Below are 15491 nucleotides of genomic sequence, written 5' to 3' on the forward strand. Positions count from 1 at the left end.
AAGTAAGCATTCCAACCCTCTGTGCCTTGGGACACCCTCCAGTGTGAGGAGAGTGCCTGAAACAATAGGATAAACAGAGTACATCTTCTTGGAATGTTCAAAAGAATGCAGTTAAAATATAATTATTACTGAAATAAGACTGGAGATACTGGATAAAAATCCTAAATGCTCAAGAAATTTGAAGCTAAAGCATGAGCTATCAGAAATGTTGAGTTTCTTCAAATTATCTCCCAGACTCCCTTTTTTTCCAAGAGGATGCACTCACATATAAATATGTAGGTAGAAAACTATGAGAAGATTTGATCAATTTGAAATGAAAGCAGTAGTATTTCCCAAATAACCTTTGTTTTAGTTAGCTTTTCCATTGCTGCAACTAAAAGAACTGACCAGAACAATTGCAAAGGAGGGAAAGTTTATTTAAGGGTCTCATAGTTTGAGAAGTCTCAATCCATTGACAGCAGGCTCCATTCCTAAGGGCTCCAGGTGAGGCTGAACATCATGGTGGAAGAGGGTGGTAGAGGGAAGCAGCTCACAAGGTGATCAGAAAGCAAAGAGAGACTCCATTCTTCAGATGCAAAATATCTACCCCATAACTACGCCCCCAACGAACCACTCTTCCAGCCACACTCTACCTGCCTCCAGTCACCACACAGTTAATCCCATCAGAGCAATTCACTAGTTAGGTTAAGGCTATGACCTAATCATTTATTTTTTTTTATTAAGGTTTATTCCAAACCTTCTTGCATTGTCTCACATGTGATTTTTTGGGGGGATGCCACATCTAAACCATAACAACCTTTCAGTAAAGATCTAAAATTACAGAGGAAAAAAAAAAAAAAAACCCACCAACTGGTGGAATTGTTCTAATTAGGAGATGTTAATTTTCTAGTTTTGATTTATACATATAATGTGTATAACTACATATGGCATAATATATGTGTGTATGTATATATACACATACATACATATATAGACATGGAGAGTTAGATATATTTTTTCAAAAGCTATAAATAAAAATTTTGTTCCCTTCCTTGGTCTCATTCCTTACCTAAGGTACCATAGTTTTGTGTGTCCTAGTCCATGTTTAAATATCTGTAAATCATATATTATTTTGAGCTCAAAAACATTTACATAGAGGATTCATGATATTTATTTTAAAAAGTTTTTTTTTTTTTTGTAGTTGTAGATGGAGAATGCCTTTATCTTATTTGTTTATTTTTATGTGGTGCTAGGGATAAAACCCAGTTCCTCATACATGCTAGACAAGTGCTCTGCCCCTGAGCTATAGCCCTAGCCCCCTCAGTACTTGTTTTTTGAGATCCATTCTTTCACTCAACAAAAATGAATTGAATACATACCTATTATTCTTGTTGTTGGGAATAGATGTAGTTGTGAACAAAACAGACAAAAATATCTCCCCTTATAGGGCTTAGATACCAATAGAGAGCTTATTTTCTTTATGTATATAGTTTTAGAATGTTTATTTTATTTACTCTATGATTATCTATATTTTATATATATATATTAATAATATATGTATTATTACTCTATGATTGTCTATATATGAATATTTCATATTTCTCTTCCCAATTTCAGTGGTTGTCTTAAGTATTGCTCACCAATATTTTTAGCTCAATTGGCACCAGATAGGATTACTTTTTTTTCTGGCTTCCTTTGTATAGGTTGGGCTATGTTTTCGGTTCTGGCTGATAAAATGTGAGCATAAATGATCATTTTGGGTTTAGCATTAATTTCCAGTGCATGGCCCTCCAGAGTTCTCTTATTTTTCCTTGGTCAGAGCAAATGCCAGCTTTAAAAGATGGTAGTTGAGTCTTTGAGTACCTTCAATGAGCTTTCCTGGAAGCCTATTATGAATGTATAATGTGAGTAAGTTTTAAACTGTTGTTTTAAATCACTGAGATCTTGGGGGTTGTTACTGTAGGATAAGTATCCTGACTGATACTGAGGGACATTTGGTATGTTTCCAACTGTTTGCTGTGTCAGACAATGATGCAATAAATATCCTTGCTCATATCTCTAAGGACTCACATTCAAAATTTCTTGAAAGTGGTGCTCTTCAAGTTTTGTTTTGGGGATTTGCTAAATGTAGATCTGATTGAATAGGTCTGGGGTTGTTGTTGAGATTTTGCATTTTTTACCAAGCTGCCAGGTGATGCCAGTTTAGCTGGCATAGTATTTAAACCCAAAAGGTGATCAGCTGGATCAAAGAAGGATGTGTGGTCTTCAGTCTTACTAGATATTGTCTCCAATGTGATTTACCCATTTACACACTACCATGAGCATTTTATGAGAGGTTCTGTTACTTCACTTGTTGGTAGTGTCTCCACTTTTTATTTTTGCCATTCTAATGATTGTGAAATTTTTAGGTCACTTATGATTTTTCATTTCTTTGATTTTATTGCTACTGAGAGTAGATTTTAGACATTGAAGAGCCTTTCTTTTATATGCTTTGCACATTTTTCTAGGTGGTTGGGTTTTTTTTCTTCTTTGGTCATAATCTCATATACTTTAGATGTCTTTTTCTGTTATTTGCTACAATGTATGGCTTATTTATTAACTTTGTATATTTAATATTTTTTGTTGTGTGGCAATTTTACATTTTGATATAGTCAAAAATTTATTTTGTGAATATTAAATAAAATTTATTTTAAAGTATTTCCAAGTTCAATATAAATGTCTTTTTCCCACACCAACTGAAAGAGGCTAACATGATATGGTCATATTACTTTAGTCTGATTTTCTACAAATAGATATATTCTTCTATGCGACCACAATGGACAGAAAATGTAAATTAACATTGATATATTACTAACATCTAATTCTTACATCTAATTACCTAATTCAAGTTTTGCCAGTTGCCTCAATCATTATTCTTTATAGCCAAAGAATTCAGTTCAAATCACATGCTTTATTTAGTTGTCATGTCTCTTTAGTCTTCTTGAGTCTGTAATTGTCTTCAGTCTTCCCTTGATTTTTGTGATCTTTTAAGGATTATGGGCCTGTTATTTTATAGGGCATTTTTGCTTTTTAAAAAGGGTGTTATGTCTCAATCTTTGTTTTTTAACTGTACCATTTAGATCTTTAATATGAGTGCAATCATCAGTGTATGAGTTTAAATCTATCTTCTAATATTTTTTTTTGGTACTGCAGATTTAACTCAGGGGTGCTTTACCACTGAGCTACATCCCCAATCCCCACTATTTTTAAAATTTTGAGACAGGGTTCTCACTAAGTTCCTGAGGCTGGTCTTGTACTTGGCGATCCTCCTGTCTTAGCCTCCCAAGCTGCTGGGATTACAGGTGTGTGCCACTGTGCCCAGCTTCTAATTTATTTTCAATTTGTCCTATCTGTTCTTTGTTATTTCTCAGTATTCTTGCCTTCTTCTAAATCAATTGACTGTATTTTAGGATTCCATTTTGTCTACACTAATGCCTTGTTATCTGTATCTCTTTATCTTTTTAACAATTGCTTCTAACTTTACTTAACTTTTGATGGATCTTTAAATAATGTCGTGTCGAGTCATGTACAATGCAAGATTCTTATAACAATATATTTCCATTTAAAGGGAGATGCCATTCTCATTTGCTCAATACATGCTGTATGCATGTATTGAATTGTCACTCTATACTCCACAAATATGTACACTTATTATCTGTCAATTAAAATTTAAAAAGCTTCCATTTTACCCTCCCTTCCCTTGTGTTATTATTGTTATAGATCTTCTTTCTTTCTTTTTTTTTAAATTTATTTTTTAGGTGTAGATGGACACAACACAATGCCTTTATTTTTTTTTATGTGGTGCTGAGGATCGAATTGGGTCCTGCCTGTGCGAGGCGAGCGTTCTACCACTGAGCCACAATCCCAGCCCGTAGATCTTATTTCAAAATATGATATAGTGCCTAAAATACATTTTCATTTTTGCTGTAAGTCATCGTTTACCTTTTAAAGAAACTAAAAAATAAGAGAATATTCTTTCATATTTATCCACATATTTAACTACAAATGTGGCCCTTTTTATTTCTTTATGTTGAAGAAATATGTTATGTTCTTTATTTTCATCTGGTGTTATTTATCCCTTCTACTTGGACAGTGACCTTTAACATTTCTTGTTGGATCAGTCTGCTGGTTATGAATTCTCTCAGCATACAGTTTTTCTGAAAAAGTTTTTATTTTACCATCTTTTTTTAAAACAAAATGGACATTTTATTTGGATTGAATAAACTATACAAAATTGATTTTCTCACCAATAACAGCAATATTTTCTGTATTATTTATAAATAAACCACAAAACATTTATTTTGTAGGTTTTCCAGGTTTTGCTTATAAATCAAGACAAGGCAGTAGATATAGTCAGAAAAAGAAAAAAGAAGAAAACAGACAAGTTAATTTCCCGTAAAGATGGCCTCTGATTCTGTCTTGACTATGAAACAGAAGTTTCATCATCATTTTTAAAATTGAGTTATTTACCCCAAATACAGATTGCAGAATCACATCGGTTACACATCCACATTTTTACATAATGCCCTATTAGTAACTGTTGTATTCTGCTACCTATATTAAAAAAAAAAGAAATAAAAAAAAATAAAATTGAGTTATTTTATTGTTTTAAAGTGTATATTTCAGTGTTTTTAGAACATTCACAAAGTTATGCCACCACTACCACTACCTGATTTTACAAAATTTTAATAACCCCCACCCAAAGAAAACTTGTCCTCATTTCTCTTTCCCCTGAATCCAGGCAACCACAAATCTACTTTCTATCTCTGGAGATTTGCCTGTTCTGAATATCTTATATAATTGGAATCATACAATACGTGGCCTTTTGTATACGATTTCTTCCTCTTAGCACAGTGTTTTCAAGATTCAGTCATGTACTCAAAAAACTTAACACTACAAAAGCCCAAACAACCCAATCAATAAATGGGCTAAGAAAATTAACAGACAATTTTCAGAAGAAGATGTACAATTGATCAACACATATATGAAAAAATGTTCAACATCTCTAGCAATTAGGGAAATGTAAATCAAAACTACACTAAGATTTCATCTCACTCCAGTCAGAATGGCAGTTGTCAAGAAGACAAGAAACAATAAGTGTTGGCGAGGATGTGGGGGAAAAAGGTATACTCATACATTGGTAGTGGGACTGCAAATTGGTACAACCACTCTGGAAAGCAGTATGGAGATTCCTCAGAAAACTTGGAATGGAACCACCATTTGACCCAATATCCCACTCTTCAGTTTATACTCAAAGAACTTAAAAATAACATACGACAGTGATGCAACACAATTTTTATAGTTTATAGCAATGTTTATAGCAGCACAATTCACAATAGCCAAACTGTGTAACCAACCTAGGTGCCCTTCAATAGATGAATGTATAAAGAAACTGTGGTATATATACACAATGGAATATTACTCAACAATAAAAGAGAATAAAATTATGGCATTTGCAGGTAAGTGGATGGAATTGGAGAATATCATTCTGAAGTGAAGTAAGCCAATCCCCCAAAACCAAAGGCTGAATGTTTTCTCTGATAGGTGGATGCTAATCCACAATGGGGTGGGGGAGCATGAGATGAGTGGAGGAACTGTGGATTGGGCAAAGGGGAGGGATGGGAGGAAAGGGGGCATGAGGATAGGAAAGATGGTAGAATGAGGCAGACATTGTTAACCTAGGTACATGTATGATTGCATGAATGGTGTGACCCTAGTTCATGTACAACCAGAGAATTGAAAAATTGTGTTCCATTTGTGTACAATGAATCAAAGAGCTCCATTTGTGTACAATGAATCAGCTGTTATGTATAACTGATTAGAACAAATAAATAAAAAGATTCAGCCATATATGGCATGGATCACTACTTTATGCCTTTTTATGACTGAACATTCTTTCATTGTATGGATATACTACATTTTGTTTATTGCACATTTGGGTTATTTCTACTTTTTAGCTGTTATGAATACTGCTATTGTATATGTAAGTTTTTAAGTGGGCATATGCTTTCAGTTCTCTTGATATACTCTACCTGTGAATGGAAGTGTAGACCTTCCAGACTGTCTTGCAAAGCAGCTGCATCTTTTTATCTTCTTAACAGCAGCATACAAGGGTTCTAATTTCTGCATATCCCAGTCAATACTTACTGTTTTCTATCTTCTTGATCACCTTTTTTGAAAAAAAATTTTGATGGGTATGCAATTCTAGCTTTAAACCTTCATTAGTTGATAAGAAATCATTTCATTGTCTTCTGGCTTGTGTAGTTTCTGAAAAGAGGTATATGACAATTTAACTTTTGTTTCTCTGTATGTAATATGTCTTTTCCTCCAGTCGTTTTAAAGCTTTTGATGTTATTTGTTTTTAGCAATTCAATTTTGTTGCACTTTTGTATAAATATGTGTTAATGTGCTTAGATATATGTATTTTTTCCTGCTTGTGGTTTGTTTAGCTTTTGGGATTTGTATGTTTATAGTTTTCATAAAATCTGGAAAATGTCTAGATGTTACTTTTCTTCTCTCTCTCTTTCTCTCTCTCACCAGAAATTGAACTCAGGGGTGCTTTCCCACTGAACCACATTCCCAGCTCTTTTCATTTTTTATTTTGACACAGGGTCTTCCTAAGTTGCTTAGGGCCTTGCCAAGTTGCTGAGGTTGGCTTTGAACTTGCAATCCTCCTGCCTCAGTCTCCTGAATCACTGGGATTACAGGTGTGTGCCACCATGCCCAGCTCAGATGTTATTTTTCAAAACATTTTTTGGGTCCTTTTCCCATTGTCATTCTGGAACTCCAGTTATATCTATGTTGGACAGATTGATATAATCACAAAAGTGATTTAAAGACCCCCCACCCCATCTGCCTACTACCTATTTACAGTAAATGTTATTGCTATATTTATATGTACCAATCATGTTTAGAAGTTGTATTTTTTAAAAAAATATTTTATGGGCTGGGGATGTGGCTCAAGCAGTAGCGCGCTCACCTGGCATGCGTGCGGTCCGGGTTCGATCCGCATCACCACATACAAACAAAGATGTTGTGTCCGCTGAAAACTAAAAAATAAATATTAAAAAAATTCTCTCTCTCTCTCTCTTAAAAAATATTTTATTCTTGTCATCATTTTTGTGTCTTTCTTTAAATACACAGTTCTAATAGCTGTTTTCATATGCTTCTTTCCAAGTTCTGCCACTTCTAGCTTTTTTGAATCTCCTTATGGAGACTGATTTGGTTATTAAAGTTATAGGTGAGTTGTTATGTCTAGTAATTTTTGAGTGACTAATGAACATCATGATATTATATTGATGAGTGGCTGGATTTTGGGAAACTTTTTTCTCCTTAGTGTTGGATTTTATTTTTCAAACAGTTATGTGTGTAGATTACTTTGATCCCTCAGACCCCCATCTTTATGCTCACTTTCATTCCAAAGTGAGTTAGTTTTACTAAATAAGACATCATTCCTCTATAATCTACTCTGAATACTGAGCAGTCCCTCAGAACTCTTCATTTGGCTCTTCAGAGTTAAGATGTTTCCCTGTTTGTCTGAACTTCTTGAAGTCTTCAGCTTTTACTCCCTGTCAGTATTTCCATTTCTCTTCCCTCTGTTATTCCCCTTTCCTTCTTTTTATCTGTCCATGTGGTATTTCACTTTTCCTACAGCTGGCAAAGATTCAAGGAACCCCTTTATAGTTTTTTTTTTTTTTTTCCAAATTTCTTCCTTTAAACTGCTCTCACCTTCCTGAGAGACAACAAATCTGCTGGGCTGGGCTGTGTTTGGTTTTCTCTGACTGTATTCATGATTTCGAAATCACCTTTAGGTAGACAGCTCAGAGATTATTAAATTCGCATTGTAGGTGCTAGGGAGTATAGCTCAGTGGTAGAGTACTTGCCTACCATGTGGGAGGCCTTGGGTTCCAGCCCTAGCACTATCCCCCTGCAAATAAACAACAAAAACAAACAAACACAAAAAACAAACAACAATAACTCTCTAAAACTCACCGTGATCCCCCCCTTTTTTGGATATCATAATTCTGTGTTGCCTGAAGCCAAATGACTGAAAACAGTTGTTTTGCATGTTTTAGCCTGTACTTTACTTGTTTATAAACTGGGAGGTCATGTCTGTTTCTTGTTATGCCTTTATGGCTGGAAGCCTAATTTTGTTTTGTTTTAAAACTATAAATACTATTTGTACTACTGGGTTTTATGCTCCCAAAAGAAAGATATCTGACTGCCTATCTTTAGCATATAGAAAGGATGAAGTTTTTGTGAATGATACTCTTTGATTAGGAAAGGAATTAATATTTTCCTAAGTTAAAAGCTTTTATTTCATAGTTTAATCATACTCTAGATTAAAAAAGAATTATTATAGTTGTGACTTGCTTCCATCAACATTCCTCTAGTTAAGATAGCATTCAAGGGCTGGGGATATGACTCAAGCGGTAGTGCGTTCGCCTGGCATGTGTGGGGCACTGAGTTTTATCCTCAGCACCACATAAAAATAAAATAAAGATGTTGTGTCCACCGAAAAACTAAAAAATAAATATTAAAAAATTCTCTCTCTCTCTGTCTCTTTTAAAAAAAAAGATGGTATTCAACTTTGTCTAGGTTATTTGTACCTTATTTATCTGCTTATAGTATTATTTAGACATTTCCTTCTGCCTTCTTGCTTTTTATTTTCTGCTTTATATTTCCTTTAGTTTATTTATGCTGATATCTCTATTAGGGGCTCTGCAAGAGGGTAAAAGAGATTAAACACACATGCAAATGAAACTTAGAAATTTGGCTTTGGATTCAGTTTTAATGTTTGGAAGTTGTCAAAAGTAAAGTCAGAATCTAGCATGGGATGTCCATGACCACTGGAATAGAATTTTTTTTTCTTTTGGTGGCTGTTATACAGGTGTTTATTAGCTGTCATTGTTTATCTGCCATTGATATTGAAATATAGTAGAAATTTGAATGATCTAATTGATCTGTTATTGTTGGAATCTGGGTATGCTGGGGAAGAGATAATGGGGGAAGTAAGGTAACATTCTTTGTTGCAAGGAATCACTGAGTTTTATACTAATTAGCCTTGAAAAATGTGGAGCTATTTGACAGACCAGATGTTTTCAGCATGAGCCATGTGTCTCATCAGTGAATGTGCCTTGTGTCTGCAGGCAACATTGTTAGATTTTTCTCATTCTATAAACAGTGTTCCAAAATATAACTAAACCCCAAAGTGTGTTTATCTTTTTGGCTTAATTTCTATCCATTCTAAAGTTTCTCTCTAGAGGAACTGCATTTTATTACACATAGCTCTTCATACCTAATTGTAGTATAAACACCATTCTGTTTACATTAAACCATGTGACTTGTACTGTTTTCTTTGAGTCTGTAAAATTTTAATAAAACCAACTATTTGAGATCTAATCATAATTGTGCTTTTATTTCTAAATTTAGGAGGAATAAACCTTTCTTCTGTCCATTTATTTGAACTAAGATTTTGATTCTTGGAACACATGAGAGAAGACATAAAAGAAATTAAACAAACCGTCTCTAGTCTTTAGTGTTTATGGTATTGAGTGCTTTGGAGCAAGAAAAGCCTAAGTATCAGTTGCAAAAATCATTCTTTAAATCCAGAGTTGAGCTATATATCTTTTTAATTTATAGTTTTTCCTTTACTTACGTACATCATGGGAAATTAGGAAATTAAAAGCCTGAAGAAGCAAATTATCACTCATAATATTTTTGTGCAAAGAAAAAATCATGGTTAATATTTTTGCATGTATTTTTCTACTCATTTCTCTATTATTTATATGTGTTTTTGTAATTAATGATATATTGATAAATGATATATATACACATAGTTTTTAAAATGTCATGATTATTCTTATAAGATCATTTTTTTAAAATTGTTGTACCCTTCTTAGAGGTACTGTAATTCAAAGTTGATGGAGTGGATGGAACAGGCTCCCATTCCATCTCCCTACTCCAAAAATTTCATTTGATACATTGTCCATAGATAGAGAACATATCAGTTATGACACCGATAAAAACAAATATTATACTTGATCTTAGCCCAAAGGCTGATAAGTACTAAATTTATTTTTTGAAATAATTTTCATTTAACAGTATTACAGACTTTTTACTATTTCTTTAATACATGGACATGTTATGTTTGAAATAGTTGTTTTTGCCAACATTCTTCATTGAAAACTTGTTCACCCGAAGGCTGTGCATTTTCATTTATTACAATACTGATAATAATAGACATTATCTTTTAGGGAATCTTTGGCAGTTTGAATGATAAAATTCTGTTTCTGATTTGCATTTTTTAATCTTCTGTTCAACTTTTGTTTTTATATGTTGATTTCTCCATTTTTTATGTGAATTCTCTTTGTTTATTTCTATTCAATTATTTATTTTTGTGGTACTGGGGATCAACAAGACCTTGTGCTTGATAAGCATATGATCTGCCACTAAGCTACATCCTCAGCCCCAATTGTAGTCTTAAAAAAAAAGCAACAACCAAAGGTTATTAATCTTTTATATATGCATTACAAATAATCTTTACCAGTTTATTTCCCCTTTAAAGTTCTTATGTTCATGTAAGCCCAGTGGCTCAGGAGCCTGAGGCAGGAGGATCACAAGTTCAAAGCCAACCTCAACAAAGGCAAGGTGCTAAGCAACTCAGTGAGACCCTGCCTCTAAATAAAATACAAAATAGGGCTAAGGATGTGGCTCAGTAGTTGACTGCCCCTCAGTTCATCCTCAGTAGTCATCCCTGCCCAAATTCCTATGTTCTTTTTATGCATGACTAACTTTGTTTTCATTAGTTTTTTCAATCTTAGCTTTATTTATCCTCCCATGCTTATGAAAGCTTTATGGCCAATAAGGTAAATACTATATCTTTTATTAATATTAAATGTTTCTCTGGGTTGTCAGCAATATTTGTGGTCTTAAAATCTTTTGTATCTCATATTAACATAGCTATTCTATTTTTTTAGTATATCATTTTCCATCTTTTACTTTCAGTTCATTTGTGTCTTAGAATCTAAATTATATTTCTTTCAGAGAGAAATCAGTTGGATTATGCTTAAAAAAAATTCCATCTGGCAGTGTTGGCTTTTTTTTTTTGTGAGTTACTTTCTTAGGAGTTACTCTATGGATTATGATATGCATCTTAATTTACCATAGTTTACTTTATGCCATTACAAATTTGATATACATAGTTATAGTTCTGTTTCATCCTAACTCCTTTCTTCACTCATCTTTTATATTATGGTTCACATATAACATCCGTATATTTTATAAGCCAAACAATACAGTGTTGTATTACTTTAAAATACCTTATCTTCTGAAGAAATTAAGAGAAAAATGTGTGTATATGTGTATGCATATAATATACATATTGTATACATATATAATACCATAGTAACATATATATGTATGTGTATTTATATAAATTTCTGTCACTGAGGATTGAACCCAGGGCCCTTTACAACTGAGCTACATCCTCAGCGCTTTCTGGTTTTTAATAGATCACACTAAGTTGTTTAGGGCCTTGATAAATTGCTGAGACTGGCTTTGAACTTTCAATCCTCCTGCCTCAGCCTTCTGAGTTCCAGGGATTAAGGTAGGCTGGAAATATGTATATTTAATATTTTATAATCAGTATGCATTTATTATTTCCTATGCTCTTCATTGTTGTCTGAATTCAAGTAACTCTTGTCACTTCTTTTTGAGCTTTCTTTAAAAGTATTTCTTGTAAGGCAAGTTGGCTAGCAAGGCATTATCTGTCTGTTATTTGAAAATGTATTTCATTTCACTTTTATTTTTAAAGGATATCATCAGCTAATGATTGGTCAGAGGCTGGACTCAAACTTAAGCTGGTTTCCACTCTTTGCCAATAGATTTGTATGTGGATTATGGAGTGAGTTAAAAATTTAGGTATAGGAAGGGGATATGGGGGGAAGTACACTGGCAAATGAAATCTACCAAATTGTACTGTATCCATGTATGAATATACCACAATGAATCCCATATAATTTATATAATGTACTAATTGAAGTAATAATCATAATAATAGAAGGGAGATGAGTAGAATAGAGCAAGTGGATTAGGGGGAGGGAGGTGAAGGGGAGGGAAATGAAAGTGATCACATATGTTATGTGCATGTATGAATATGGCATAATGAATCCCATAATTATGTATAATAATAATGTAGCAATAAAAATGTTTAAAAAATTCAGGTAGGTTCCAAGTGTGCTTGAGTTTTTACTTTCTGATAGGCCTATGTATGTACCTATAGCCTCCTAGTCCGCCAGGCACATGTGAGGTGCTTAGGCCCTTTTAGATGTCCCATGTATGTCTGCACAGTCAGACAGCTAGAGCTGTGCAGAGAGCCTCTCTCTATATGTTCTTTCTATGACCTTCCTTTTGAATTTTTTTCTTCAGTCTGCCCTTTGCCCCAACCCAGACTGCAACTTTAGACAAGTAGAGCTGGAGACTTTCCTTATTCATATTTTAATTTTAATTTTTTTATTGAGTTTACTACTTCAAATATGGGGTTTTCACCCTCCGCTCCAAATCATGTCCTTCCCTAATGTCAAGTTTTCATGACTAGCTATGACTAATGACCAGTAGAAGGGTAATTGGTGGTTTTTGGTAGGGGTAGGTGAGTGATGGAAGTAGCCCCAGGCAAGATTACTACAAGAGCCCCATTGTTGAGCAGTTCTCATGAATAAACATTTCTGGATTTGTTGTTCTCATTTGTTCAATTTCCAGAACTCTGAAATGGTTGTTTTTGGTAGTTTTGTCCAGTGTATATTTGTTTTTTCTTGGGTAGAAAATTTGCCAGTTTCTTTACTCTGCTGTAGTAGAAGTGTAGCTTTCAGTACTTCGTTTTATAGGATGATTTTTTTGGTCACTGAGATGATCTTTTAAAAATTATTTTAATCTTTATGTAATTAATTCCTTATTAGATATTTTAAGTTTTACACATTTTTTGATAAAATCTTTTTGATTATATTTTTCTAGTCTTTGAAAGCATATGTTATTTTTTAATGAGATTTTTTTCATTGATGTTTTAGTTAAAACTGTATTTATCTAATGTACAGTGAAAACTAATTTAGCCTAAAAATTTTTACTGAGGAATATGTCTGTGACCCTAAAGAAGACTAAAAGTCCAGCTAAAGGTGATAAATTCCTTTTGTAGGCATTATCCTGCACTGAAAACTCTGGAACATCTAGAACATACCTATCTGCCTCAAGTAAGCCACTATCGATTCTGCAAGGTGATGGTGGATAACATTCCCAAGCTTCGAGAAGAAATAAAGGATGTTTCTATGTCTGATCTCAAAGACTTTCTGGAGAGCATCCGCAAACATTCAGACAAAATTGGAGAGACTGCCATGAAGCAAGTAGGTCTTGGGTTTGTGATAGGTTGGCCAATGACTTTGCAAGTATTCAGTTAAACATGGGTTTCTCTTTGCCAAATGTCCTGTTTCTTATCATTTTAAGGAAGTCCTTTGTCTTTGGGAATACATGATTAAAAACCTTTCTTATTGTCTTAACAGAGCAATGAATTATTGACTATTATATGGTTTTGCTCTGTGGATAGTCAGTAAATACTGATTGGTTATGATGATTTATATTGGAGAATTGAGGAAAATTAATTAAAAAATACTTCCCTTGGTTTTGGCTATGATTTGATGCTCATAGTATTTTAAAGTTCTTTTTATAGTTAATTATCTAAATTATGTTGCATGTGCCTTTGGCAGGATTATCTACTATGTAAGCAATATGACATATTTTATATGGGTATTTCTGATATTAAAAGGTAAATTTTTCTATTGAGAAATGCTGTGAATCATGATCACAGAAAGGAATATATTTATAGCTGACAAATTAATAAATGTGTTAGAAATATTTAGATTTTTTTAAAAAAATCTTTGTCTCTTAAGTCATGAAAGCTGCAAAGAACATCTGGATTTCTTTTGTCATTATGAATAAAAGAGTAGTAATGACTTGCAGTAGTACTTACTTTTTAAAATTTAAGCCACATTGATTTTATTAAAACTTCTCAGTATACCTGATGATGTAGCCTACAACCATAAATAGAAGATTTAGTTGTTTATGGAAAGTGTTTTTTGGTTTTATAACAACAGTGTTTTTGAATAGGTCATTTGTAGTTCTTATCATTCTGTGGAGAATGAGGGAACAGATTATATTTGGATCAAGAGATTTGCCGATTACCCTTTACTAAGGCACTGCAGATATTTTCTTTTTAAAAATTTTGTTAGCATTGCACTTTACAGTTTAAAACTAGTTAATGACAAGCCTGATAGAAATAATTATATGATTTTTTTATAATGATAAAGAAACAAAAAGTAATCATTGAAAATATAACTTTGCATTGCTGGGTATAGGAAGACAGGTATCTGGTACAAATCTTTAACAACTATGGTTTACTGATTTTTGCCAAACTTTGAAAATAGGTGAGTGTGGAAGTTGTCTTTTTAAAGGATGTTTTTCCTAGGCCTCTGGGTAAGAAATTAACTTTACTTCCCTTTTGATGAAAGAATCTATTAAGAACACTATTTCTTTGTTTAATATGAGGTTAGCTGGTCTCATTCCTTAATATTCCTTAATATTCTGAAGAAATGAATGCTCAGGGGAAGTTGAGAGAGTTGCTGAAGTTCAAACAAATCACTTGTAAAATTGGATCCTCTAGCAGAATTCATGTCAGGTTGAAATGAATATATCTACTGTGGTACTCAATCTGTGTAAATGATTGGCTGTTTGCCTCATTTTTGTCATACAAAGAAATGCTGGAGAAATCTTTTATAAATTCAGACTTTTATTAGGTCTTTATTCCCCCTATAAAAATTTTCATCTCAGGAATAGCTCTTATTGTATGAATTATTATCCTAATATGATATATGCATACAGATGTGTATGTGTGTGCATGTATATGTACACACATTTCTTGAATAAAGATATCTTTTGTATTTTTCAATCTTCTGTAGTACCTAGAAAGTAAAGATATGATATGAGAGGAATTACCATATACTTCATACTTAGTGAATGTTTAATATTATATTTTAATTCATGGATATTGGAAAAGAAGGAAAGGAAGTGGTCTATTTCTCACCTATATAAAGCCCCAAATGGTGTTTCTGACTTGTGATTTTTTTCCCCCCACAATGGTGATTTAGGAATTTAGACTCTTTCCATTGTGTGGCTCTGCTGTCTTTAGTATACTAGTCTTTGAAGATTGCAACCATAAGGGAAAGACCAAAGAGTATCGCATGTGGGAGGATTTTTAAGGGGACAGGCATGAATTTCACACATTATTACTTCTGCCCGCATTGCATTGGCTAAAACTCAGTTAACATGGCCATACCTACCTACAGTGAAGATTGGGAAATGTAATCTCACTTTGTCCCTAAGATGAGGAGGACAGAGTTTGGTGAATAGAAGCCAGTCTCTTCACCTTC

The 15491-nt window shown here is 33.3% G+C and overlaps 1 protein-coding gene and 1 non-coding gene across 8 annotated transcripts in view; one reads left to right on the forward strand and one right to left on the reverse strand.

Annotated features, from left to right (window-relative positions):
- The window catches only part of Exoc6b (exocyst complex component 6B), a 622696-nt gene that overhangs the window by 95201 nt on the left and 512004 nt on the right, over positions 1-15491 (forward strand). For 6 of the 7 annotated variants that reach the window (XM_046432321.2, XM_058575131.1, XM_058575126.1 and 3 more), the window contains one exon: positions 13208-13412. The exons of the other annotated variant lie outside the window; for it this stretch is intronic. In XM_046432321.2, coding sequence (XP_046288277.1) covers positions 13208-13412 — 205 coding nt within the window. The remainder of the gene's footprint in view (positions 1-13207; positions 13413-15491) is intronic. 7 annotated transcript variants of the gene reach the window in all.
- LOC124084949 (U2 spliceosomal RNA) lies at positions 9901-10088 on the reverse strand. Its single transcript, XR_006849297.1, has one exon. It is a non-coding gene; the product is annotated as a U2 spliceosomal RNA (small nuclear RNA).

This window comes from Marmota monax, unplaced genomic scaffold (assembly GCF_021218885.2).
Source record: "Marmota monax isolate L192 unplaced genomic scaffold, Marmota_monax_Labrador192_F-V1.1 WCK01_AAM20220418_F8-fsc00106, whole genome shotgun sequence".
Classification (NCBI taxonomy): domain Eukaryota; kingdom Metazoa; phylum Chordata; class Mammalia; order Rodentia; family Sciuridae; genus Marmota; species Marmota monax.